This window comes from Grus americana, chromosome 1 (genome assembly GCF_028858705.1).
Source record: "Grus americana isolate bGruAme1 chromosome 1, bGruAme1.mat, whole genome shotgun sequence".
Taxonomy (NCBI): domain Eukaryota; kingdom Metazoa; phylum Chordata; class Aves; order Gruiformes; family Gruidae; genus Grus; species Grus americana.
The window spans coordinates 13,462,860-13,480,117 of NC_072852.1; the positions used below are offsets into that span (position 1 = coordinate 13,462,860).

The 17,258-nt window shown below is 37.6% G+C and overlaps 1 protein-coding gene and 1 long non-coding RNA gene across 7 annotated transcripts in view; one reads left to right on the forward strand and one right to left on the reverse strand.

Annotated features, from left to right (window-relative positions):
* Positions 1-17,258, forward strand: part of MAGI2 (membrane associated guanylate kinase, WW and PDZ domain containing 2) — a 776,571-nt gene that overhangs the window by 693,124 nt on the left and 66,189 nt on the right. For 3 of the 6 annotated variants that reach the window (XM_054828768.1, XM_054828739.1, XM_054828788.1), the window contains exons 13-14: positions 8,491-8,532; positions 14,041-14,132. In XM_054828768.1, the coding sequence (XP_054684743.1) occupies positions 8,491-8,532; positions 14,041-14,132 (134 nt within the window). The remainder of the gene's footprint in view (positions 1-8,490; positions 8,533-14,040; positions 14,133-17,258) is intronic. The other 3 variants (XM_054828749.1, XM_054828778.1, XM_054828758.1) reach the window with 1 other exon arrangement.
* The window catches only part of LOC129207606 (uncharacterized), a 46,464-nt gene that overhangs the window by 25,400 nt on the left and 3,806 nt on the right, over positions 1-17,258 (reverse strand). Inside the window, exons 2-3 of the long non-coding RNA XR_008577483.1 lie at positions 7,712-7,778; positions 6,527-6,643 (exon numbers count right to left, since the gene is read on the reverse strand). This is a non-coding gene — a long non-coding RNA (uncharacterized LOC129207606). The remainder of the gene's footprint in view (positions 1-6,526; positions 6,644-7,711; positions 7,779-17,258) is intronic.

A 17,258-nucleotide genomic window follows, 5' to 3' on the forward strand; every position in this document is an offset into this window, starting at 1 on the left:
GTCAGAACCATCTTTTGTGGTTAAAGATATCAAGCCAAGAGTGGAAAAGCACAGAATACAGACTTTCTGCAGTGAAACAAATACCTTTGTAAGACAATTAATAAAAAGTAATACATGCCATATGCATATGTCATATTTATATGGCGTCTGCTTTCGTCTTGATCCCCAATGTGAAGAGTTCTATATTTACAGAATTGCCCTAATTAATGAAAGCAAATAAGCTCAATGCGTGTTTGCCCTTCATAAAACTGTGGGGATATAGATCTGATGTCAAGTACAAAGACTACCCTACACCCCCAAAGATGATATATTACACCAAAAGATATATTACACCATTCAATAAAAGAATAAAGTGATTCATTATTATTCATGGGTGCCTTCTACAAGTTTTCTGTGTACTTCCTTGACCAACATGAAATTTAATCTTTTACTGATGTTCAGGAGCATATGCTACACCAGAAGAAGAGCTGATAACTCACAGGTTGGAGTTATGCTAAAGCCTGCATTTAAATGGTTTAGTTACATTTGAGTTCTGTCCAAGAGGCAACTGGAAATTGTACACAACCCTTTTTCAGCCAGCTACCTGGACAAAATAAGAACTAAAAACCATGAAGCTGTTAGGCCCAAAGCAAGAAAGAAAGGCATGAAAAGCAAGTGTGCAGTAACCACTCCTCCCAGATTTCCAGCAGTGTCCTAATCTTCCAGCTAATCCTGAAAGCTTTACTTTGTTGTCTTCTGATGCTGGTATCCTTTGAACATTTTCTCTAAGTCTTGATTCCACAGTTCCCAACCAGATCTCTTCTGCACTCATTCATATCCCTTGGTCATAAATAACTGCCTCCAAACACCTCTGTTCTCCCTGACATTTCTGTTTCTTGAATGCCATAAGCACACATTTTAGCAAATTCAATTCGTCAAGCCTTTGATTGCTTTTTTTTTTTCTACATAGTGCTAGTGTTTCCTGAAGTGAGAGAAACAAAGGCAGGAAATCCATTACTGAGTGAAGAAATTGTCATCTAAATTGAGTAGATGGGAGGGAGAGTTTCAAGACAATACACACTTAGTTTCCTACCATATGGCTGTGTCAGGTTGGTTATCTTCAGTAAAGACATATCCTTAAAGTATACACAGAAAGATCAGCTAGTTTGGGGTTTTTTTAAGCACTTCTTATCTCAAGGCAAGTTTGCCTTATCTCGTGACAAGAATAGAAAAGAAGGAGGGTCATCTTCTAAAAATAATGCAAAGAAGTGAACAATCATGACCTGGAAAACTCAAAAAGAAAGACATAGGATTAGGTTTTTATTTCTCTCACAGTGAGACTCTTTTACTAAATAGTTCATTTTCCTACTGCTATAGTTCTGAATTTCTGCAGATCCTTTTATCAGAGGATCTCACCACAGTCATCACTCACCAGGACCTCATCAAAGCCTCCTACTTCCCTATCAGGAAGTCGAGCATCACAGCGTAGTTCTGTGAGGAACACAAGCGACATGATTTGAACAGAGCAAGAATGAGACCTAAGGAGCCTGATTCACAAGCTTTTCCTCTAGCTGCTAGGTACGCTCATCCCTACCTAATGATAGCAAGAAAGGGGCTTCAAGCAGGAAGTCTCCATGAAGAAGGATGATTTTCATTCCACAGGAATGTTTTTCCACCTTAGGCAAATGAAGGACCTGCATGACCCTGTGCAATAGGGAGATTTCAATTTTTAATGATCACATATGAATTACAAAGGAATACTGCTTCTGCAATGGAAGCAGTTTCTACAGGCCGTTCTACCAATACAGCTTGGAGACAGATCAAATGACGCATTAGTACAAAAGCAGAGTGCAACTCTATTTTGTAAGTCATAGCTCCTTGGAAAATTGTCATGAGTTAGCTGTTACCTGTCAGCTCTTTACCTGTTAGCTGTCACCTGCCTCTGCTGTCACCCATCAACTGTGCTCAATAGCTCCAAGTAGCCAAAAAGGAGCATAAAGTGTTTCCAAAGACTGATGAAGATTACCACATTATCCAAAACAGGTGCCTAAAAGCAAAAGAAGGGAAATTGTTTTCTTCTTTCTTTGCCTTTCTTTTCTGCAGCTACGTCTCTCTGTTTCTCTGCACTTTTTTTTTTCACTTTTTTTTCCCCTCTCCTCTTCTCCCCACCACCCACCCCAACCTATTTCTTCTCCCTGATGAAAAGAACCTACCTAGCTTTCTGCTGTTACATTATTTTGCAAAACTCAGAAATGGAGGAGAAGACCTGCTCAAAAAACTGGATACTTTTTTCCTTTTCCATCCAATTACTAATTTTAGGCAAATCCTTTAACTCCTTCCTCCTTATGAGAACTCTTAGAGTGTAAGTGACAGTGTGAGACTGCTAATAACCATGGAAGCTTGGTAGAGGAGCTAGAAAATGGAACATCAGATCAGGAATTTCCTATTAATGAAAAAAATTATAAGACTTGATATGCACCAGTTGTTACAGCTGTAACTGGAGCTCTGCAGTTTTCATCAAGAGAACTCATTCTCCTGAATCTAATATTTTTGCCTTTATATATTGTCCTTAGCCTCCCTTATATTTTATATTGAACTCTGTTTATTGTAAATACACAGTTTATAACAAACTGTTCAGAGACCTGTGTAGGTAGACATCAGTCAAACAGGAGACACAAAGCTGTTGGGAATCATGATGCTATAATATTTCTCTATTTATAAAATATATGATAGAAATTTGATTTTATATTCCTCTAAAGCAAGCAGTAAAATAAAACTTTTTTTTGCAGCTATTAGGTTACATTTGTCCTTCAGTTAGTGCGGTAGTCCAAGACTGGTGATGTGACACAGAAATGCCAGTAGGAAGAATGAGATAAGACAGTGATAAGCTCTCATTAAAAGTGAAATCTGAACAATTACAGTTCTACCTTTTACTGGAAGGACAAAGGTTTATTCCTTCAAAATCTCCCAAGTTATTTTCTCCTCTGATCACGGTATCATGAATTTCCCAAGTTCCTTTCAAATCTATCAGCTGTCTTAGGCACTATAATTTTTTATTTTATTTTTTTTTTCTGCCAGAGAGTTAGAGAAATTGGAAAAGAACCAAAAAAGCAAAGTCCAGCAGCAGCTGTGAAACATGTAAATAGCAAATATATTAGCATAATGCATTATTAGCCTTCATAAAATAAGGGTGTTTTCTTATCCAGACTTAAGAGTACCTTTCTCTAAGGGTCACAGACAAGCATTTCAATACATATTCACAGGCTACCTTTCCTCTGGAATATCAGTGCAGGAATTCAGCACAGATATGCGATAAAGTGTCAGCAACAGGAAAGATTTGTGGGACGGCATTATACTGACTCATAATGCGTAACTTTGAAAATACCATTCTTGCAGAAAAATACTAAGGCCATCAGAGTTTCCTAAATTTGATGCTCATGGTACATAAAAAAAATATTAGGTGTATAGAACTGAATCACCTGAGGGGTTCTACAGCATAGTCTACAACTACGCAGTGCTTGTTGGCTGAAGACCTACACAGTTACAGTCTAAAAAATTGAAGGAAATTTTTCACAAAATTGTTACCGAAATTTTTTTCAGATAGAATTTTCCTGACAAAAATTTTACCTCCTACAATTTCTCCAATTTTTGCTCATTTCTAGTCTAAAAAAAATCACATTTTGGTTATGGTCCTTTACTAAGATATATATGTATGTGTGCACATGTATGTGTGCATATGTATATATACGTAGCATTATGATAGTGTTAAATACTTAGTATTTTGAAGTATTATATAAATATAAAGGGGATTTTGTCTGCATAAAGTGTTTAGGACTATAAATTCAGAATATTAGGTTCTAGTTTCAAACCTTCCTTGAGCTCAGTTTGCCATATCTTTCAATATTTCTGTTCAACAGTTACTGCCCTTTATATCAGTAAGCTATGCCTGCCTTCGCTTAGTAAATAAAAGAGTATTGGGAAATTGCTAATTATTATGTATTATCATCAAACTACTCCTTGACCTAGAGTACAATCAATTGAGTTATAGGAAAGTAATTTCCCCAAATAATTTCCAAACAGTACAGGTTGTTGTTTTCCATGCATCTATTGCTACCCCAAGCAACAGCATAGAGAAGGTCTAAGAACTTGCATTACTAAATGAATGTAAACCTTTTTGTTAACAAGAGGTGATACATAACAAAAGGAGAGGAAATTTAACAGACCAACATCAAATAATTTTGTATTGTTCATCACTGCAGAAAGAGTTACTCGCCATGACAAAATGGATTTGTTGGTTATAAGAACTGACAGTGAAACCAAAAACATTTTCAAATGAAATTATGAGAATATCATCATCGCAGTACTGTGGATATAAAGTGATTTTGATTGCTGGATTGCAAAGTAGGTCCCAAACAACTTATGCTAATATGAAGCGTCAGTTTTGCAACTGATGGCGGTATTAAAGATGCAGTATTCTTTTCTCTTGAACAATTTACACTTTATTAAAAGGCATACAAATGGATTTGCATCTGCGAAGTGGTACGGTGTACTGAAGAAGTCCAAGTAATAATTTAAGAAAACTGACTTATAAGCATTGGGGAATTGGTCACAGGTGCATGGGACCAATGGGAACTACATTGCTTATGGGCTCTTGCCTGCGCAGCTTTGGAAAGGACATTGCAGCGTGATCATATTCATTCTGCTCATTTGTAAAACTCCTATTTACCTAAGGCATGGCTAGGACTGAGATGCTGAAATGTAAATGTTTCCTAGTGCTAGTTTTGTTCCATGTATTTAGTGTTCAACAAAGTATGATCCAGAAAATAATGCCATATGGACAATAAATATTATCATCCCCATCTTTCATCAGCATAATTCTTCCTCCAGAGAAAACCAGTGACTCCATCAGTGCAAGTAAGAATACCCTTGTGTCATGTTGTAGGTGAACTGTGCTCCTAGGGCTGTATCTTGACAGCAAAGAAGTCTGGTGTTCTCACCATTGCTTTCAGTTAAGTCGGGATTGTGTCCCAGGTCTTGTTTATCTGTTTATCTGTTTTCACAAATATTTTACAGCTTTCAGTTTCAAAATCATAACTGTCATTTGTTTTAAATTAAATAGATGTGCAAGCTTTTTACTATTCTATCTTTTAATCTTTAAAGTTAACCTTGGCTTTGCATTCACCTAATATGGAAGAAATCTCGATGTATAGCAAGACCCTTTGAAATGCACAGCTGGACCCTTGTTCTCCAGGGCACATAGAGTAGTCCCCATGTGGAGGTTTGTTTCAGTTACAGTTATGTACAAGTTCAGAGGAAGTCATCTTAGCTTTACTTTCCCAATTCTTATTTCTAGCCCAGATTAGCTAAACTAAAAAAAGTTAATGCAGCAAATTTACCAAGTATTTTATTATTCATTCAAGTTCTACTTTGTAATTATTTCATTCCTATTTCCTATGGCCCAAAGCCCCATCCAACCTGGCCTTGAACAATTCCAGGGATGGGGCAATGCAGCCACAGTAGTACAACCAAAAAGGCTTTATATGGAGAATACATATATATTATGTGAACATTTTAAAACTTTCTGCACTTTGAATGCCTGTTCATGGTGACAGTGTTGGGTAGTCTGGTCTCTTTGTCCTGGTCTCTCTAAACATGCTTTCTGCTGCCTCATTTCCTGAGGCATTTAATTTAGTAAAAGTTTAGAAAATGCCAGAATGAATTTAATAATAAGTAAATAGAAAGTTTCAAATTGCCTTGCATAAAGGTTAGTTTCCTATAAAAAACAATTGACAGTTTTCTTATAAAACAGAGCAGTTTGTCCTTAGCAGACACAAGGCACCAGGACGTGCACAAATGTTGTGCATTCTGCTTGGCTGAGGACCAGTCCCAGCGGTCCTTCCTCTTCACTTGGAAGTTCCAGTTCTGTAGGGTCTCTGAGCCCAGAACTATGCACATTTTGTAAAGAACTACCTAGCATTTTGCTAATAAAGTCCCTTCTCATATGTTAAATGTTCTTCACAGATCTTTCCTCTTTCAAAGCTTTCTACTAGTAGCTGACAGTTTGCCCGTCACATGAGCACAGCTATTTAGAGGTTGTATTCTATTTTTCAAAGTGCCAGTGACATAATTACAAATATCCTGTACTGCACACAGACCCAGACTGCTGACGGCAGATTCTTCCTAAAATGAACATTACTTTTCTGTATTTACCAAAAATACAGGTCTGCATTTGGGTTTGTCTTTCATATGTTTAAGAACTTTAAGGCTCAATTTAACACCTTCAGCATAGCAAAGTTCCAAGTTTCATATGTGTGAATTTCTAAACTAAAACGAAAACAAATGCTAGATGTTGAATGGTTGTGTATGAGATGATAATTAACACCATGAGACACTATATGAAACTATACAAGTCAAAGACAAGACACTTATTCAGGAACAAAAGCCAGATCAGACTTAATGAGATCAGCTTTGAAGGAAACTACCTCATTGACAGGCACTTTTGCTTGACCACAAACAATAGTTTACAAAAAAGATACTGCTAACTTACTTAAGATATGTGGCTATCTTAACATAGCAAGTTGTTCCCAAAGTTGTCACAGTTTGAGCATGGTTGTGCTTCGTTCACTTTGCCGGTTGAGGCCAGTTCTGAGGGCTATTAGGATGACTACAAGCAGAAATAGAAACACAGAATGAACCAATCTTACAACAGCTCAAAAGAGTAATTCTAGGTGGATGACCAACAGAAAAGGCTTGGGTCCTTTCAAAACTGAAAGCTTGTTGAGACTATCAGGATGAAATTGCTTTCTGTACATTAAAATCATTCTGTCTCTTTTAAGAATTCCATTAAAATCTTGAAAGGGTGTGAGTAAAAAAATCTTTTACCCAAATTTGCAGTGGAGCAGCATCAGTTTCAAAGGTTCTGGTTTTCATGAGTTGTGCTGGTGGAATAATTTACATTTAGATAGCACCTCTCATCTTGAAGGATTCCAAATCACATTGCAAAATCTGAAGTGTGTGAAGGAATTACCTCCTTTAACCATGAAAATAAAGACGTGCAGCCACCTATAAGCTGAAACACCACAACACAACTCCTAACACAGCAGCTGAACTCAAACACAACAGGAACATCAAATCCAAAGCAATGTTCCCATCCAGTGGAACTAGACTGTATTTTAGGTAAGCAAGGTAGCAGTTATCTGAATTTGAGCAGGTCATGGTTGTTAGGTAAATACTCTTGCCAAAAAAAGTCATTCAGTGGCCTCCATCTCCATTTTGGGGAAAATGTCTTTGCCCTAGAGCATTAGTTCAGCATTAACTGAAGTGAACTGTGAGTCACTCAGCTGCTACCATTACAGTCCATGCTGCCTTTAGGAAACAGTCCACCAGAAGGCAGATAGCTTCAGTCCAAACTCTTCCAAAGTGGTTAAGAGCTGCCCATAGAGGAAATACTGTCTTCTCATTTCTTTCACCACATCCACTTATTTCCAGAAGGCTTAGCCAAAATTGCTGGCCTCCAATTCATTCTCTGGCTTCTTTCTGCCTGGAACTACCTACTTAAAAATTAAATGCACTCCTGTCTTCCTTCTGTCTCAGGAAGATAGTATATACTCGTACATTGCAACACTGTCCTCCAGATGCTGATGTGACAGACCTTACCCCACTTGTATCATGAAATATGCATGGTATGATACTCTGGTAGAGAGTCACATGAATGCGTTAGTGGTTTATTTACCTTTTTGTTTTGATAGGCCAATGGAAATCACCTCTGTTTTGGGATGTTTTGCAATTCACTCTGGATGCTGCAGAGATAATAAACCAGAAAATCTTATTCAGAAAATTTCAAAATCAGCAAAAGAAGTGTGACAGTGTATTCAGCTATGGACTTGTTCCGTATTCCTCTAATGCCAGTAAAGTAGTTGTATATGAAAACAAATCAGTTATTTGCTGCATTTCATCTAGTGAAATGCAAATACTTTGAAACTACCTGCATGAAAAGTAGGTTAAATGGGTTTACCTCCATTTGCCTACATGAACAACCATTTGTCATTATTGGCAACATACATCCTTCTAGCAAAATCCTGCTCTTCCTGATGATAAAAGACATTTTGCAATTGAGTTGAATAAAAGCAGTGGTCAGGTCATCTAAATACAGCCATTAAACTTTCCCTTTAATTGCTGTACTAGAATAAGCATAAATATTGTCACTAACTTTCAAAATCTTAAACACATTAACAATTTTATCTTCATCACAGCCTATGTTATGTTAAAGGAACATTATCATCCTATCACCTCTTTCACTTGGCATAGAAATGGACAGGGAAGTCTATATCTAGCAGGCATACGTACGTACATGTACCACCTAGGAAGTCAGGAAGGAGGGGAGGAGAAAAAAAAACTGCAATAAAAAGTAGAAATTGCACTTCAATAATTCAAAACACAGCAGAGAAATTGATGCTGCATCTTTAAATTGAGAAATGTATTTCATCTTTAATTCCCCATTTTCCTATTCAGAACAAGTGCTGCCCAGGACTGGTTTTCGAGTGGATTCCTCTGGCAAGTATTCTTCAGCCTTCATTGTTCTGTAAACTAATTGTCCTTCATTTTATGTTTTAGTTATTCTTCTTTCTTTAATCATTTCTCTAGATAATGGCCAATCATTACTGCCCAGTCACCTTTTTTTTTTTCATGACCTTTGTGGGGTTATAGAATGCTAACTCTAAATCTTTTTATAACAGATTCGCATTGTGAGCAAGGAAAAGTATTTCTTTTTCCTCAACCAGTCTTTGCATATGTTTTATGATGTTCTACGTGTGCTTTCATACATTGGTGTTCACTCTGTAACATAAAAATATATCTCTGTAGCTCATGCCCAAACCTAAGCTTAAGGTATATTTTGTGTAAAACTGAAATTAATTCTATCTTCATTTGTAAAAGAACACAACTGATGTATTATAGAGGCCCACCCATTCCTTGCTCCCATCCATATATCTTATTCTGTAAAACCCTAAAAGCAAAAACTTTCAAAAATAGAAGCTTTTGCCGGTGTTTGAATGAACATTGGTCTTGTACAGTAGCAATGGACTTGTTTAAAAACCAGCATTACTTGATTTCCTGATGTGATCATGTAAAGTGAACAGTTAAAAAGGCATCTCATACAAAAAAAGACTATTTTAACAATCCCTTTAAAGTCTTTCCCAGTCTTACACAGGGTGGACAGAGATCCTAAATTCAATATGACATTGGGCTGGTTTAGCATACCCCAGTAAGGTTTATATATTGAATAACTCTGTTAGCACACCAATACTTCAATTCTTTTCTTTTTTTTTTTTTCTACTTTGCTGATTTTTATACTGAAGTCTTTATTTACCAGCTTTCCCTTTCTATAAATATCAAGAGCAAATATGTATTTTTTTTTTAAAAGCTACTCATGTTGGAGACCAGCAGACTCGGGACTGTTTTCAAGCTTTTCACATCTTTACAGAGCATCTGAAACTCAGATAAAAAAGGTTATTGTAGATTTGTGTCAATCACAATTCACAATTCACAGTAATGATTTATATGGAACAAAAATCTTCACCATCTTCAGCAAAAGAGTCCAAATTAATTTTTATTTTTAGCAGGAAAGTTGAGTACACTCAGAAAGATTATAAAAATATTACAACAAAGCTCTTCATCCTTGTTTTAATTGCAATATAGAAAAGATTTAATAAAAAAAATCCATCTCAAAATTTATAACACCATCCAAAATACCAAGTTTATCACTATAAAAATCACATAGCACTTGTGCAACTTGACTCCTACAGAAAATGAATTAATCATCTTCAGGGATATATTTTCTCTACATACTTTTAAGAAACAATTGCATGTACACTTATCAATGTGTAATTCACCTAGGAATTCAAATGAATACGGTACGGAAATGTAGCTGAGAGTGGATAATCACATCTTCACCTATGAGATCTCACTATTGTTCAGTAACAATCTATTCTGGTGCCTTTACATTTAAAGCAGATTCCCCATCGTCCAGGAACCAGAAAGCAGAATTTCCCAATCCTCTTTACCACCCTCACTGTGCAGCAATGATCAGATCACAGCTTGTCTAATACGGTTCTCAAATTCACGGGGGAGCCAGCCGGTTTTATAACCTAGCAAAGTGAATTGGGTTTTTTTCTCTTCTAGACCAAACGATCAGTTAAGAAAGTTTTCCTTTACAGAAGAAGAAGCACAATGCTATAACTGTAAAAGAGACAATGAAGTTACTAGCAGGCAAATCTAAAGTTCTTTTTCTGATACAAATGTGCAGAGAGACAAGGGAGAACATGGAGCATTGTCATTCTTGCACAGGATACTCGTATTATATGATCAGAAATATTGACTTTAAGCTGAAACTCTCCTTTCTGTGAGACTGGTAGGAGGGAGATGGAACGTTCAGGTGTATTAAGTTGACTGGAAGGAAAAGCAAACTGTGTAGAAGACTGTACTAATTCCGTCTTAGCTTGAGTCTCGTGTCTACGAACCTAGTCATTTCTTATTTGGCATGAACCACAAGGTGCTAATCAAGCTTACAAAGAGAAAAAAAGATGTGTTTTCCATAATGAAGTTATATTAACCACCATTTTGCAGGGTATATTTTAAGGCACAGGAGCGTCACTTTTCTGTAAGTATAGGTAATTTTCTTTGTATGATTAACTGAAAATCTGCTCCAGCAAGAAAAGGCAAAATTTAGTTTATCTAACAATCTTTGATGAGGAAAAAAAAAGTACCAGAATCCGAGAGAAGCAAGCACTGAAGAACTATCAGATGAAATGTAATCACTTATATGGAGAAGAGTATTTGATCAATGTACATTCAGGAATATTGAACCTGCTTGTTTAAAATAATAGTGGCTTTTAGTAAATCTGCCAAACATGAGCTCCTGTAGTAAAAACACATAACGGTGAACAACTTACCTGTCTTTAAGAAACAGGAATAAAGGGATTTCATCAGCAGCAAGACTTTAGAACGTATTTTTGATTAAAAACTAACTGCCAATATAGAGATAAACTGAGACCTAATGCAAAAGGCGTTTACCAAAAGTTGGTTGTGGCAGTAACCTGGTAACTGATTTTTTGCACCAAACCAGTGATGAATGTTTAATCAAGCTAGACTTCAACTAGGCATTTTACAAAACACCAGCTATAGTTGGAGCACTTCCATGTTAGTTTGGAGAAGACAGTGTTTAGCACAAAATGTAAAGGGGAATGCTTAGAAAGTGCATAGGTGATTATACTAAAAGAACAGTTTCTGGACTGAAGGGATAATATTAATGGAGAGCTTTGCAATAAGTCTTCTGTGTTATTTTCGTTAATGACCTAAGCACAAAAACTAAGGGTGGAAATCAGGTTCACTTTCGGACACGAAACTTCAGATATCTATGCTGTAGTTGTCTCTAGACCAATGGAGACCTGGTCAGTGTGCAGCCAGCGGAGTCATATCATACCAAGCATGAAAGCTGAAACAACCAGCAACAACAGTGGAGGAAAGGCTCTTACGTACACTAGTCAGTCACTGGAGAGAGCATGATATTACTGTGAAGAAGTAAGTAAAATCTCAGGGTAAAATCCACCTGTGAAATGCTGAAAGAGGCAGGTGACCTAGTGACAAAGGCCACAAACAGGCTTGGGCACCCAGTGCCACCTTCACCGGTAAGGTCTGCGCGCTGTTTGCTTGCAGAGGCTTGCAGTAACAGGGAGCTGGACCAGATGACCCAGGGATTCTTTCCAGTTCAATGTTTCCGTTGCTTGGTGGGACAAACAAGAACATTATTTTTTAAAACCAGTTTTCAGTGACCTGGTAAGAGTTGGCAGAGAATGGGCTCTACCAACTTCCAGCTCTTTGGGAGGAAGGCTCTCCTGAGCAGGCGTGATGGAATAGTCAGTTAATGCAAGGGCTTCCAAACTGTGTTGGAGCTCATAGAAAAGTATGCCCATATATACCGGTTTTAGCCTAAATCTTTCCACAGTTGATCTGGCTTACCTATTCCATTCTAAGTGAGTAGAAAAACAGCCTCTTCTTAAAAAAATAATACCTCTTATTTTGGAGTCTGGTGCCAACATTGGTTCAGATCAGCTTTGTAACTGTACGTGTTTAAGTGAAACTTTCATCTCAGTGTGCCAGAGCATGTATTCTTCACATCCTGATATTCTTATACTTTCTTAATGTGTTCCGCACTGTGCGTATTCCTTCATGTGTGCAAATAAAAGTAGTGCTTGGTTTGTGACAGACTGCTGGAAACAGCGCCTTTGACTGTTAGACCTGGGCTGTAAATGGTGATCCCACTGTGTCTATCCACAAAGCCCTCTCCCCAGGATTGAGCCCCATCCTTCTTACACTTAGGCACAGCAAATCAGGTACAAATAAGGTATTGCTTTTATCTTAAAATTCCTTTGCCTCTCGCAACTTTAAAACAATATTTGCATTGAGTTAACATACTGTACATGCACAAACTTCATTTGGTTTTTTTATTCACCTTTGAGACATTTATCAAATAAATTGAAAAAATCAGGATAATAAGCTGTTAGGATCTGTTTGTATTTGTCTTCTATATACATGAGAAACAAGTTGGTAGGGAAAGGTAATACTTTTATTTTTACCAAGTGAAATATCTGTGATTCGGTCTCAGTCATGCCTATATACATTGCTGAAACAGTGCGCTGTGCTGCTGTCTACGGAGGATTTTTATTACACAGTCATAGCATAGAGCCACTGCATCTAGTTCTGCGTTTCTGCCTTTACAAGACCTGACAAAAGCTGAATCGGCTTTAATCCCAGACTAACCTCTGCAGTTTGTGAGGTGTCCACAGATGGCTCTGGGGAGGGACCTGTAAATGGGAGCCTCTGAAGTACCATGTTTCAGCCATCTGTAGTCCCTCTCCTCCTGAGAAAACAAGGCACAACTGGAGACATTATGATCAGTTTGCTGAAATAAACCTACTCATCCCTTTTTGTCTTTTGGGGTTGGCAACAAGCTGACACTGGCCAAAAGCTGTCACGATTTATCAAGCAGAGTGCAATTTGTACAAAAGACCATTCCTGTTAATCACTGTCCTGCTTTAGGTGATGAGCCTAAAGCATCTCTGAACATACAGACAAAGCAATAGTCAAAATAGACAACTTCTTAGTCCTCTAACTACTTAGGGTTTCACTTTATATTATTTGAAATTTTATTCAAAATTTCTCTTTTATATTTTGAGGGCATCAAGACCCAAACCAATGGGCTCTTTCAAATGAAGCTAAAGACACTTTTATAAGAAATTGACTTTTAAAAAACACTATGTTCCTGAACTGATATATTCCAGGGCAGAATATATGTTTACTGACAAGTTACACAGGCATATGGAAGCACAATATTAATGATTCATAAAGCTGTTGAGACTTTAATTGAGTAGCATTAAGGAGTTCAAGTTAATGATGTTAGCTTTCAATTTAAACCCTAAGACTCAGGCTTATAATGATAGCTTTCATCACAACTCTTTATTGAGGGTATTACCTGAAAGTGGAGTACTTAAGAGCTACATTACATAAAAAGACATACTGCTTTATATCTGTATGTGGAACTAAAAGGGCCTGTAATGATTGTTCATCTATTGTAAGTTGGACTGCTAATTTCTCTATGTATCTTTATCTCCCATTTCAGTTTATTCTCTTTAGGCTTTAATGAACTGCAAGGAAAACACAAATTAAATGCCAGATGTGGAACAGCAGTATATATTGCAGTCACTTGTAGGAAGAAGGCACCTTTATAACCTCTATTTTGGACAGACTTTTCCAGTACTGTTCTCCTGTAAATGTGTTCTAGCTTGATTTAGTGTATTTTACTGAACATAATCATCCTCCAAGATACCTACATTTTCAAGTCTCCTCCTTGTCTGTCTACAACCCATTGTGTCCCATTTGTTTCCACCAGCTCTAACCAGGATGCCATTAGTCATGTGCAATGAACACAAGGTGGGAGGGAAGATGGTGCAAATTCTCAAGACAAAGCCAAAATGCTTTGCTCAGTGGAATTTCCCTTTAAACCAGGTCCCGATTACAAGGAGCTGGATGTTCACCTTCGGAGAATGGAGTCTGGGTTTGGCTTCAGGATCCTGGGAGGAGATGAGCCTGGACAGCCTGTGAGTTATTTCTTCCTGACTTTCCTTTTTATAACTCTAAAATCTGTGTAAAGGTCAGAAAAATTCTACTACATAGCTGAACCCAAATGAACACCATGTTAAGGCTGTAAGTAAAATGGTTTTTTCATTCATCCATAGAAAAAGTCAGGCCTCTCAGGCTGTCTGCATCTAAAGGATGTCATAATAAATTAAGTTAGAATCAGAAGGAATTAAATTAGAATTGGTGCATCGCTCAGCCCTTTACTGCAGAGTGTGTCCAGGCATCTTTTAATCCTGACTTTCCAAAACTGAGTTTAAGCAGAATATTTTTAAAAATCAGATTATGTAAGACTATGCATAACTGGTTTCAATGTAGACAGACTATATATATGCATAAGGTTAAAAGATACTGTTGACAATGCAGTTTATTTCCAGAAACACATAAGGCCCCACCAGGGATCAGTAGTCCATGTTCCAGGTTAAATGGCAACATCGTGTGATGCATCAGGCATAAAAATGATAGCTTGATACCTTTAGAAGGGAGACATCCCTGTAACCAAAGAACAGATAACAAAACCACCATAGATTCATTGCAGATGAAATAAAATATAAGATAAAGCAAATACACAATTTGTAGATATTTTTGTACATTAATGATATATATAAATACTATAATTTTGAGAGAACAGGCAGAATTAGTACTCCTTCAGAATAATTTTGCTGATGTAACTATGGTTTGTCAGCGAGGACTGATCCCAAGTTGATAACGCTAACATTTATTATCACAATCTTATGCATAGTCTGAGTCCTATGTTACCACGTTTCTGAGATAATATATAGCTAGTTGATAGATTTATATATTCCATACTCAAATTCATACAGAATAATATAGTTGTCATTCAAGCATTAACATTAACCAACACATGGCTCTGAGAAACAAAAAAGCTCCTCTATTTTAAAATTGTCAACATGTGTCGAAGTACTGATAAATATTAATAGTTTAGCGATGCCTCCTGTCAAAAGAAACAAATGCACTGTATTCTAAAAAAAAGTGCTTCAAGTGCTGTTTGAAATGCAGAGACCCTATTTTAGAGTGAGGGTTTTAGAATGGATTTTCAAAGCTAAATAAGGTGTAGATGTACAGATGGACGTTAAAACACTGCTTCATCATCCACATTTGCAGTGTGGCTGAAGCCCCTCTGGCATCTAAATTTCTTCCACGGAGCATGTGCCAGAGCACATAAAACAAGGCCACCGAGCCACCATCTTCACATTCTCCACCTAAGCATCTCTCTTGTATTTTCTGGATGGCCCAGCCAGTATGGGTTCTCAAAGCTCACCTACCAGGTGAAGCCAAAAAGGAAATCTCTTAAGAGCTAGAGGAAATGTCCCCTTTTATCATTGTATCCTGCAAAGAATTGGCACTAATGGAAGATTTGAAATCTCCCTCCACCTGCTTCAGACAACAGTGTCTGGTGGCATTTCCCACTTCCAGGAAAGTGTCCCTGGATACAAGTCTGCTCAGTGTTCTGTCCTTTAGTGCTTTTTTCATTACAAATGGCTAATTAAGTAGTCACAGACTGAGTGTCTGACTGGCTCTGCAGTTTGGAAGTTTTACGACATTCTCATGGGAAAAAGTGCAGCTCAAATGCCTCTAAAAGATGATTGTTTATATAAAATGTAATTGTTTCAGCCTAAAGGACTGCAAGAAAACTGGTTTAGATTATCTAATATTCTGATGGTTAAGAATACATGCTGAAGTTGTGGAAGACCTGAATTGATGTCTCTGCTCAACAGTCCAGTAGAGCAGGAATTTGGAAACGAGTCCTTTGCTTCCCAGCTTCATGCATTATGCACTGAACTGCTACCGAGGAAGCAGCTCTTTCTAGGTTCTTTTCAGCAAAGGACTGACCTGGCTTTACTGCCCAAACTCAAAGAGTCATAGCTGGATGCCAAGTGCAGAGATAAGCACCTTGCTATTTTTGGAAAGCAGGATGAAAAATGCTGCCTTCTGTGAACCACCTTCTAAGACGCTTCACTGTCCTACCAAACAATTGCTCTCAGCCTGCACTTAGCCTCAAGGTTGCTCTCTCTATTTCGGGGCTTGCAAATACAAACGCATTTTTCCCCCAGATGTATCCATCTAACAGGCTTTATGTCTCCCCACAAACCGTGTCTCAAAGTCCTCAGGAATTAATAAGATCCTAGCTTGCGGCTGAGGATCCTACGAGGCAAAAAGGTGCCTCCTTAGAGCTAGATGTTGCAGTGCTGAACTTCTCAGTTCTCACTCCCTCTTTGTTGGCCATCTACTTGTTTTCACTGCTCAGAAATTATCACTAATAAAGGCAACAGATGTACTCCACTTTTTTTAGTTTCCATCTATTTTGTATTCAAAATACAAGACTTCTTAGCTCTGTTTTCTCTCCTCCACTGCTCCCCCGCTCTCTCATGCACAGCCCACCTGCAGCCTCCCACTCCTTTCACCTCCAGAAAAGGAGAGGCAGCTTCTGCCTGTCCTCCAAACCCCTGCATTTCCTGTGAAACAAGAGCTGAGAAGCTTTGAAATGTTTGCTTCAGCTCTCCTGCTGTGCAGTCAGGTAACAGAGAACAAAAGGAAGCTTTCATTGCCTTTTGTCTTTGTGGTTTGGTTTCTAAAAAGGAATATGGATTCTTCAGCATAAGGCAATAAGTTTTTCAAAGAAGCAGAATACACATAAATTTTTTTTAGAAGGATAATACCGACACTATAGAGCAACTGTAGCTTAGTTTCCTTCTGGATATATTAGCTCCCTGGCACCTTAGAAGGAGAAAGTGCTGCTGGACTAAGCCACTTTGCATACTTGTAAGCATAAAGATGCTTTCCAAAAGAAAGACTTAACTTCATTGAGAAATTTCAAATATCAAGACTGTGGGTTGTGCCAGTTCCAATCACCTCTCAAATCTCATGAGGTCATACCACCACAGGTGTTTATCACAATTCCCAGTAACTTGAGGAGTGAGAGGTAATCTGACTTTATTACAGTGAACTATAATATTACTGAAAGGTTGCAAATATACATAAATTGGAACTTTACTGAAGTTGCAAATATCTGTCCCAAAGTGGAGAGGTATTTTGGATACGTTTGTGCAGCTCAAACTCAAAATCAT